The sequence below is a fragment of the Ylistrum balloti genome, unplaced genomic scaffold, assembly GCF_031769215.1.
Source record: "Ylistrum balloti isolate Yb309-2 unplaced genomic scaffold, AGI_CSIRO_Ybal_v1 Utg369668, whole genome shotgun sequence".
In the NCBI taxonomy this organism is placed as follows: Eukaryota; Metazoa; Mollusca; class Bivalvia; order Pectinida; family Pectinidae; genus Ylistrum; species Ylistrum balloti.
Window position 1 is genome coordinate 1,671,709 of NW_026781915.1, and position 10,708 is coordinate 1,682,416.

Sequence of the window (10,708 nt, forward strand, 5' to 3'; positions counted from 1 at the left end):
TGTACAGTGTAATCACATCCTACACTGAGGAAAGTGTAACCACAATTGTATATGATGTACAGTGTAAGTACTTCATAGTGTACAGTGTAATCACATCCTACACTGAGGAAAGTGTAACCACAATTGTATATGATGTACAGTGTAAGTACATCATAGTCTACAGTGTAATTACATGTATATACAGTGTACTGTCAGGGATAAATATGGGTCCACTTAATCATTTATTTGTCAGTTTCCCATCTGACATTTTACATAGGATTTCACCTAATTTGAAAATTTACTTGTCCATGGTCAAAATGAACTTGTGTAAAATATCAATTGATGCATATGCAATGAAATATTGACATTTGTTGGGATTATGTCAATATCTAGAAAAATACTTGGATGTATTAGAATTGAACTTTTCACTGTTACATTCCACATTTATATATGCTGTACACTGCGACCACTCTTAAACAGTGTATAGTGTAAATGTAAATAACTTTATTCTAGCTGTACAATGTAACCTCATTTAAACAGTATATTGTTTATTAGATTTGAACAGTGTAACAATATCTATAGTGTAACCACTTTTATGCAAATTGTTCAATGTAACTATATGTAAATAGTACCATGTAACTAAATTATACAGTGTACAGTGCACATATAGAGAGCAACCAAATCTTTGCAAGTTGTACAAAGCAACTCCATTTTTACAGTAGACCGTGCAAATACATTTATACAAATTACAGTGTAAATAGGGTACAGTGAAATTTTATTCATACAGTGAGTGGACACTCGACCACAATGAATGACACTTTACAGATCAGCAGTCTGCAGGTGAAGCCTATTTACGCTTGTACAAAATTGCTGTTTCTTAACAGTTCATGATAATGGCACTTTCAAATGATATGTTGTAACATTCTGTAACATTATAGCTGGTCAGGCTAAGATAAGCATTTTTAACATTGGGTTACAAATTATCAAAGCCAATAAGCCCTATCACATAGCAAACAATATAACAATAAAAATCCTCCTTAAAACGATATACAAATGTAAAAAAACATTGAAATTTAAAAAATATAATGTTCTCATATAAAAAAATGATACGTAGAAATGGAATTAGATAGGATCAACTTACAATGAAACTAGACATGGACATCAACAGAGACCGATTTTTTCTTGAAAGTATTGAGTAAACAGATTGTCAATACAGTCATTCTTATGTCTAAATTAACAAGAAAAAATCCAAATAACTATATAAGATATCACAGGATGTCCTTAAAGACAGGTTTCATTGTACATTACCTTAATACAAAAATATCTTTCCATTACAACAATGAACACAACACAGAATCCTTATTGTTAAAAATATGTCAACATTGATATATACAGGAGTCTAATGGCCTCCTGTGGTCCACTGTCGGAACAGAGTCTCATCACGTTTACTTTCAAAATCAGTTACAAAGTCTATCTCTGTGATCTCCGAGAAACCCTCTGCTTTAGTGGGAGGTGTAAACTGCTTATAGAAAAGGTTGTATCCAACGTCTGGTATCCTCCTGACCTTACCATCGGTCTGGTTCTGGCGTACAAAGTTCAGATGTTCAGCCATTTCTCTTTGTGTCTTCATCCAGAAACATCTGCATGGAATTTCTAGTGGAGAAAAAAACATCAAATATGCAAAGTACAACCAGCACTTATATATATAATGTGTCTGTGCAGAAATTTGATCCATTCATTTCTAACTCACGATAGGAATATTACAAATATAATCTAGATTGTACCAGACCAGTAAATTGCACCTGTTTCTAAATCTAGGTAACATAAGCAGAGATATCCAGATTGTGTCTAACCATCTTTATAACAATAAACTAATATATCAGATTTCATAAAAGATTTGAAGTTAATTTAAAACATTATACATTAGACATAAAATAATTACTAACATACAAGAAATGCTTTGATATTGCAACTATCAAAGATATAAGGGAGGTAACACTTACTTTTTGACTTGGCCAATGCTATGTAATCACTTCTTGCTTCACATGAGGGATTTGTATTATCTGCGACAATGCTGTTTCCAGAGTCCAGGGCTGTCTTTGCAGCCTAAAAATCACAAGATATAGGACTTATATTGCAATCAGAATTATGTATTGTGAATTTTCAAATGCATAGAGCAATTCTAATTAATGCTTTTTAACTTTGATAAAGCTTTTGATAAAGGTATCATTGAACTTTACCCTGAAGTACATTATTCTTAATGAACTCTATTACTAATCCAGATGGCTATATTAAGTGATACCTAGTTTGGTTATACAAAGTAATATCTAGTTTGGTTATACAAAGTAATATCTAGTTTAGTTATACAAAGTAATATCAAGTTTGGTTATACAAAGTAATATCTAGTTTGGTTATACAAAGTAATATCTAGTTTGGTTATACAAAGTAATATCTAGTTTGGTTATACAAAGTAATATCTAGTGTTGTTATACAAAGACTTATCTAGTATTGTTATATGACAGAAAATATTTCTATTGTGATTGGCCAAGAGTTCTTTCACAGGTTTCAACAAAATGCAATTTTAACCTGAAACTAGCTAATACCTGCATGAGTAATTATCATCACAAATTGATAACTTAAAGACTTATTTTCATCATGAAATAGACATTTTAAAATGTTACTTAATATAACAAAACAATTATCAACTTTCTTCAGGTTAATACAAGAATTTGTCAACCTTATGTTCACCAAAAAATATCCATAATTGTGTATGGATACACAAAGTGATATCTAGTTTGGTAATACAACATTCTAGTTTGATTTATAACAGTAATATCAAGCTTTGTTAAATCACTATCTTTGCTATTGACCTTGAGGCATTTGGCCTTGGTTCCCAAAGTATCCCTGTTGATAGCCACATAACCGTGGGGTTCCAGGTGTTTCCGCCTGAAGGTAGTCTTCCCAGATGCTGGGCAACCAGTCATTACTACCACTTCCTGTTTCTGTAAAACCCAAAAAGAGAAATGAATCATTCATACCAAGTAGCTTATTCAGATACATGCCTTTACCAGGTTGATGTTTAAAGGAAATCCCCCCAACTATGAAGTCATCAGTTGATAACAAAATAAAATCTCATAAGTAACACTTACATTACTATGGTAATCTATCTTCTTAGCTTTCTTGTCAGTAGAAATAACATCATTTGGATTGAAACTCCTCCACTGAAATGGAACTGCTTTTTCTTCGAGGAAGAACTCCTCCGGAGTTTGAAAATCTGAAAAAGTAAATGTTCAGAATGCTTTCTCATGCTGAATAAATATAATGATAATTTTTTGTAATCTTTTGTATTACTTTCATATCTTAAACCAATATTGACTATAGATGTGCCATTTTAAATATATTCATACATATGTTTATATTAATCCTAAATCTCCTGTTAATCAAGGCTGTAATACATTCTAATATGAAGAATATGACCAAATACCTTGAGATATTCTGTGAAACTACTACACCTTAAGGTACTTTGTGAAACTACTATACTTTGAGGTACTCAGTAAAAGTACCACACCTTGAGGTACTCCATTACACTAATATACCTTAGTTATTCTGTGAAACTACTATATCTTGAGGTACTCTGTGAAACTACTATATCACTAACACTAAAACAGTCATTCTGATGAATATTTTCAAAACACAAAATAAATAAATAAATATAACGTATTATAAATGTAAGTTAGTCGTCAGAAACTCTTTAAGAACTGACTAATGCATTCTTACTGATTCCAATGTTGGCAGCAAACATGCGGTCACTACATGAGAAATCCTTCTTCTTTCCAGGTGCCCATTCAGCAGCTCGTCCAGCTGCGTCTCCAACATAGCGACACTGAGAAAGGTCTGGCTACAAATAGAAGGATGTACAGATTAGGTCATGCAATGTCAAAGAACCATTTTACTATGCTGTCATACTGTAATAAAAAAAAATATGTCCATCTAAATGTAGATCCTACTATTCTAACAAAAGATGGCTTGACAGTGGTGACCAGGAAGACATCATCATGTGACACAGAACAACATCCTATCCACGTCCAACAATTCTACCAATGGGCACTCCAGCAAGGAGACATCATACAGAATGACGTCCTACCATGTCCAACTATTCTACCAATGGGCACTCCAGAAGGAGACATGATACAGAACAACATCCTATAAACGTCCAACTATTCTACTGATGGGCACTCCAGCAAGGAGAAATGATACAGAATGACTTCCTACCATATCCAACTATTCTACCAAAAGGCACTTCAGTGATGACCAATGAGAAATGATACAGAATGATGTCCTCTCCAGGTCTAACTATTCTACCAATGGGCACTCCAGCAAGAGACATGATACAGAATGACGTCCTCTCCAGGTCCAACTATTCTACCAAAAGGCACTTCAGTGATGATATCATATCTTGTCAAATTATTCTACAGGACAAGGCTTTGGAGACCAAGACAACATGGTACAATATGAAGTCCTGTCTGGTCCCATTATTCTTTAAAAGGACATACCTTTTATCCTATCTAGTCCTACTAGTCATTACTGACCAAGAAGATCTAGTCCAGTATGACATTGTGGGTCTCATTATTCTTAGCTGGTGGTGCCTATGGTTAATATATGACTTAGTAATCACAATATTAAAAAATGACTAGACAATTAGGGTGAAGAGGACCAGGTACAATGGTGATAAAGGTAATGTCACATTTTAGTTTGTATAGTTATCAATAGCCATTTAATTGTCTCACCTTAACACCACCATTACACTTCTGCACAAAATGTTCCCACATCATTGTGCTTGGTTTCCTGAAATGATTGGTACCAGTACAAGCAAACACCTGAAATGTAAAATAACATTATATTCTTTTAATTTGTTACGTTGATTAGGGGGTGGAGATTTCTAGTTTACAAGTCATAGCTGGTGACAAAGATATCATGTTACCCATAGCTGGATCTTTGTTTTCCTGTCTGAATCTCAGTGGGGCTAGAAGGAGGGGTGGGGGGAACACCAATAATCCCAGAGGGTTCAGAGGGAGGGGTTGGGAGTACCAATAATCACAGAGGGTTCAGAGGGAGGGGTTAGGAGTACAAATAATCCCAGAGGTCAGACGGGAGGATTGGGAGTACAAAGAATCTCAGAGGGGTCAGAGGGAGGAGGAAAAAAAAACACTTCCTGGATTTAGATTAAGGGGTAGGGTTTATTGCATGACAATGAGAAGTTATCTTTTAGCATTTTTACTGAACTACAATAGACATTGGTGGGGTTAATAGATAAAGTACTATGTTTTTAACAATTAATATAGAGCCAATCAGATATTTTAACTTTACTGGAAACCTTCAAGGCATCGCCACTCAACAGCATTCAATACACTAGTATTAGGTATAGCAACATCACTAGCAATCTAAGGAAGATTTAAAGTGTTTCAATATAAAACGGAATTTGATTTATATATAAGTTTTAAGGGTAAAGAATCTGATCACAAACGTTGGCTCTCCTTCTCCTCACACAACAATGAAGTCTTTAGGTTTTCTAACTTCACAATATTTCCCATATTCTTAGTTATCTATATGGATTGAAGTAAGGAATAAAATAGATACCAAGACTGGGATTCCAATTTCCCCAACAATGGCCTCCGCTTTCTTCATGAATTCCTGTGGTGTCACTTTGAGTTTTTCGATGCCTGCCTGGTTGGTAAAGAAAACAATCCGGTAGCCATCATTGTGACAATCTCGTATCTTCTGAGGAACACAATCATCCCACCATTCCCAGTCGCTGGCACCTAGACAACACAACAAATCAGAATAATGTGAGTAGTATCCCACACAACAAAACTAAATCATATGAATTAAGTAATATTAACAAATCAATATCAAAATTTACGTCACATATGTAAACAACATCCTCAGAAAGAAAAAGTGAAATAAAATATCTTGCTTTTTTTTTTTTTTTTTCTTATTCATTATTTTCCATAGGGATTCTCAATGGACGTTTCATCATTTTTGCCAGTCGGATATCAGTCTTTCGTCTGATAATCTTCCTTTCATCTAGCAGAGCCAAGGAAGTTTCAGCAGGGATCTGTTGACTAAAACTTGTGATGTTTACATGCAGGCTCTCGATCTGTCAGATTTGGGGCCGAATAGGCAAAATAGTATCTATTTTTCCCAATTTAGACCCCACGTTTTCCCAATTCTAAGGAAAACACCATTATTTTTCCCAATTCTAAGGGCCCCGGGCCCCAGTCCCAAAATGGGGTGTGAGAGCCCTGACATGCCAAACAGACTGTATGTTTTCATAACCATGAATAGTATACTTATTTCTTAATTCTTATTATTTTTTTATGATCAAGGAACACCATATAAGTACTAACATGGATCATGTATAATTGATCACACCTGTGAAATCTCAGGTAAATTACCTGAGGTAAAATATATCAAGTGACATTTGATGCATCATACTTCATTAATGAATACAAAAATTGGTTCCAAACATTTTTTCTTTGTCTGAATGTGAAGGAATAATAGCAATTTTAAAAAAAAAACTCATTTGCACCATATTCATATCCTTGTCGTTTGGCTAGGACTTTGGTAAGCTATAATTAGGCTCTAATTAAATTTTCCCCATGTACCTTCTTAACCTGTGATCCCTGATTTTAAAACACTTAACAGCCAGCTATCTAATACTTCCGTTTTAATCACGTTTATAAATAAATGCCCACCTGTAGCAAAAGTCCTGCCACTAGCAGTTTTGATAACCGTAAAGTCTATATCAAATCCGATTATTTTCTTTGAACCCGGAAGTGTGTCTGATGTCAACTTCATCAGAGGACACACCCCTCTCATCACTTCGCCTTCTTGAGACCATTTCAGATTATCACAAAGGTCGGTCTCTCCCTTTGCCCGTTTAGCTTTCAAGGCGCCTTCTTCAGCAGCCTTCCTTTTCAGTGCTTTTGATCGGACACTCATGTTCAACAGCCTGGATTGTTATGAGGCGAATCGCAATTCGTCAGCTATTTATACTAGGATCGTGTCCCAGGTCTAAACATGAGCTTTGCTGCGTCGGCGAATACGTGTAGCAACACGTTTGATGGGAGGTAACTCCCAAAATTTTGGCGTTACGATCTGCGAAATCAGATCTTCTTGTCAATAAAGCTAAATAAATATCATGTGTTTTTTTTTTTTTTTTTTATCGAAGGCTGATGAATAATATGTTGACAAGATGAAGAACTTCTGTATTTTGTACTGTATTCCGTGGAAAGGGGAGGTAAATATACTAAACTATATCTAGCTGAACAACCTGACTTTGATATTCAGGATTATCGCCTTCAGTTTGTAGTAAATGAAAAAATTACAGAAAATATCGGTAAATCTCAAAGAAATGTCTAATTATTATTGACAATACTATACTATCCTGTTAAAGATAACACAAGGTTATGCTTTATAAATGATATTTAGCCACAAGAGATCGTTTTAGTCTTATTTTCATTTGATATAAACGAAAAAGTTATATATTAAATAGTTAATTTATTTAGTAATTGCAATTTTCTGAAAATAGTGTCCATGCTAGCTTTAATATTCAAAGAGAAACAAATGACGAATTCGTAGAAATAATAATAAATGCCAACGTAACTTGAAAATCTATTAATATCCTTTTCTTATGAACTGATACATTCAGCCGAATATCGGAATGTCATTTCCTGTTCTAACCACAGAAGTTACACTACTATTATTACAAGTTGTAAGGGGAGTTTTCGTTTTAATATGTCTATTCTGATCCCCTTTAACAAAATCACTTGGAGCCAATGGAATAAAACCGGAGAGGAGGCACTCGTCAAGAAGAGGTATTTTTCATACATAAATATCAGTGACAAAATAACCCCCGTGTTATATTTATCTAGTGCTTCATCGTGCACATTACTCTATCTATCTATTTATTCTGTTGTCATGAACACCGCTAATTACCTATTGAAGAGTAATTAAACATCAACACGTGCCTTTTACCTCTAGTCACTCCCTTAACTGCGTCTCCTGGTTATTGCCAGAAACGTATATACGTCTCTGTTAATGTGCCATTTTTCTCATTGTGTAGAGGTAAAATAAAAATTCACGATGAAAAATATGAAATGGGAATAATTGTACGGTTTTGTTTATCATATATCTTGAATACCATATTATTATTTTTTTTCTTTTTGAAAATACCAATTTATTCGACTGCATGACAAAAAAATCTGAAAATGACTGTTTTCACTCTATATCTCTTTTACGATGACATAATGAAATTCGTTAATGCATATGACGCCATGAAGTTATGACGTCACACTGGAAACCATTTGAACATTCTGCCAAGAGTAAGTCAAGGTCACATTACACCTAACTGCATTAATTTTATTGTCAATTACTACCTTTGACTCACCACACGTAAACTGTCGTCTATACACTGTTATGACATACGCTTATTAGTATATAAGGAATAAAAACTAAAGAACTTAACCTTTTTTGAACTCTTGCATTTTGTCTAACATCACATTATTCATGTAGTCTCTCAGATAAATTCTGATCGCTACATAGATTCACTTTCAGTACCACATACCTAACCCGATCGGTTAGAAAGCGTAGCAGGGATTTTCTTAAAGTGTGGAGGAGATTTTATCACGACTTCCTTTCTATTCAAGTAAACAAAATGATGAATTTAGTAGTAGGTAGTGTAGGTAGGGATCAAATATATAAAATTCCTTTCTCTGTTACTAGAAGCAAAAAGCTACAATGGTTTCAGTACAGAGTTAACCACCGTATCTTAACTACAAATTCTTTTCTTTTCAAATCAGATCTCGCTATTTCTCCGTTGTGTACTTTATGTAATGCAGAAACTGAAACAATAATACATACTTTGTGGGAGTGTAAAGAAGTTCAAAACCTACTTGATAGCTTTAAAATTTTACTAGAAGCTCTATTCATTCCATTTGATTTCAACAAACAATCTTTCATTTTTGGACTGACATCACCAAACCTCAATATACACAAAGTTGACAATGAAATACTTCTTCTAATCAAACAATATATATACAAGATGCGATGCCTTCACAACTCTCTGAACATTAATAGTCTTATTATCACAATAAAATACCATTATAATCCACAAAAATACACTGCTTATAGTCAAGGTGAAATTGTCATGGAAAATTTCAAAAAGAAATGGAAAAAATGGGAGAAAGTTTGTAATTTGTGATTTCAAGAAAAATATATTGACCCACTACTATATACAGTATTTTGAAAATATTTTTTTTTTTTAAGTATTCTAATTATTATGCCATCCCCCTCTCCCTCTCTCTCTCTCTCTTTTCTCTCGGTGGCTGTTTGTTTGTTGGTGAGGGTGTGTGTGTGTGTGTGTGTGTGTGTGTGTGTGTGTAAGGGGGCGTGGGTTGGTATGTATGTCTATATATATATATATATATACACTGCAGATGAATTTTTATACCGATACACCAATGATATAATGCTCATGGAAATCATGAATAGTGGTGAGAGGAAGTGTGTGTCATGTTTTCTTGTGTATGTTTGTATTTATGTGAAAATTTCCAAAAATAAACAAATACAAAAAAAAATGATGAATTTTGAAAAAAAAATAAATTCGTGAATCTGCATTAACCTTAATATGATATTGCTACAATGACATATCTTCTATCTGATGACATCTATAGTCCTTTCCATGCTATTGTCAAATCGTTGACGTCTTCTTAAATCATGACATCAAAATTGTAACGTTACACTGATACAAGAAACTTTTGTTGAATATTCTCCAATTCAGTCGTGCATTTACAGTTCGTCTTGTCTAATACACGTCTCTTGTTTTGCGAGTCATCGTGTGTCCATTTAAACTACAATAACACACATGTGTAGGAGTTTGATATTGACACTGTCATTTTTTATGTAAAATAACATTACTCTCTATTTTCTGTTTCTAGTAAAATCATCAATGTTGTATGTTTCGTTCGTGAAATGTCCTCAGTCGGGGAAAGAGCTTAATATAATTAAGTTTAAAATTGAAACTTCTTGTGCCCAATCCCACTATACATTTGCTATTAATGAAATATGTTTACTTCATAAAATGTCCTCGACGGATACATGGAAGCAAACACCGTGGGTGTGCCCAACCTGAATTAAAACCGAAAAAAACATCACAATAGCTTATTCATATCATTTCAGATTTTTTCCAGAATTGGATAGTTGTCTCGTCGTGTGAAGAAGTGATAAAACCGTGACTTCGTTTGAAAAGTAGACATTCTATAAATAGAGAGCTTCGAGTGTGAGCAAACTTTTTACACATCTTTTTCCCCTTTGCTAGTAATTTTCAAGTACACAACTGCGGCCAAGTTGACTTTTTTTTTTAATTCTGTAGAATTTCCTATCCTAGCTGGCTTTCCGGTACTTTAAAATATCATTATTTGCCCTAATTTTCATATCTTACCACAAATCAACAGCGCACTCTTTCAAAAAGCTTACCTCTTGCTATATATCGCAATTTGACTGCACATAGGCATACAGCATGGACATGAATATTCCAATAGGTCAAGGCTGTGTCGGTTAGTGAATGCATTTAACGGATTTTTTTTCTATACTTAGGCCAAATCAAATTAGCTTAATAAAGTCTTCAGTGGAAGTTACAACCTAAACCGATTGAGCAATATCTTAAGTG

The 10,708-nt window shown here is 34.0% G+C and overlaps 1 protein-coding gene across 1 annotated transcript; it reads right to left on the bottom strand.

Annotated features, from left to right (window-relative positions):
* Nucleotides 1-1,204: 1,204 nt before the first annotated feature.
* On the bottom strand, nt 1,205-6,981 carry LOC132561359 (bifunctional polynucleotide phosphatase/kinase-like). Its single transcript, XM_060226087.1, has 8 exons — nt 6,735-6,981; nt 5,617-5,798; nt 4,767-4,856; nt 3,757-3,877; nt 3,129-3,253; nt 2,850-2,981; nt 1,983-2,085; nt 1,205-1,632 (listed from the first exon to the last, which is right to left on the bottom strand). The coding sequence occupies exons 1-8, from the start codon at nt 6,979-6,981 to the stop codon at nt 1,379-1,381; spliced, it is 1,254 nt and encodes a 417-aa protein (XP_060082070.1). The 3' UTR covers nt 1,205-1,378.
* Nucleotides 6,982-10,708: the final 3,727 nt, after the last annotated feature.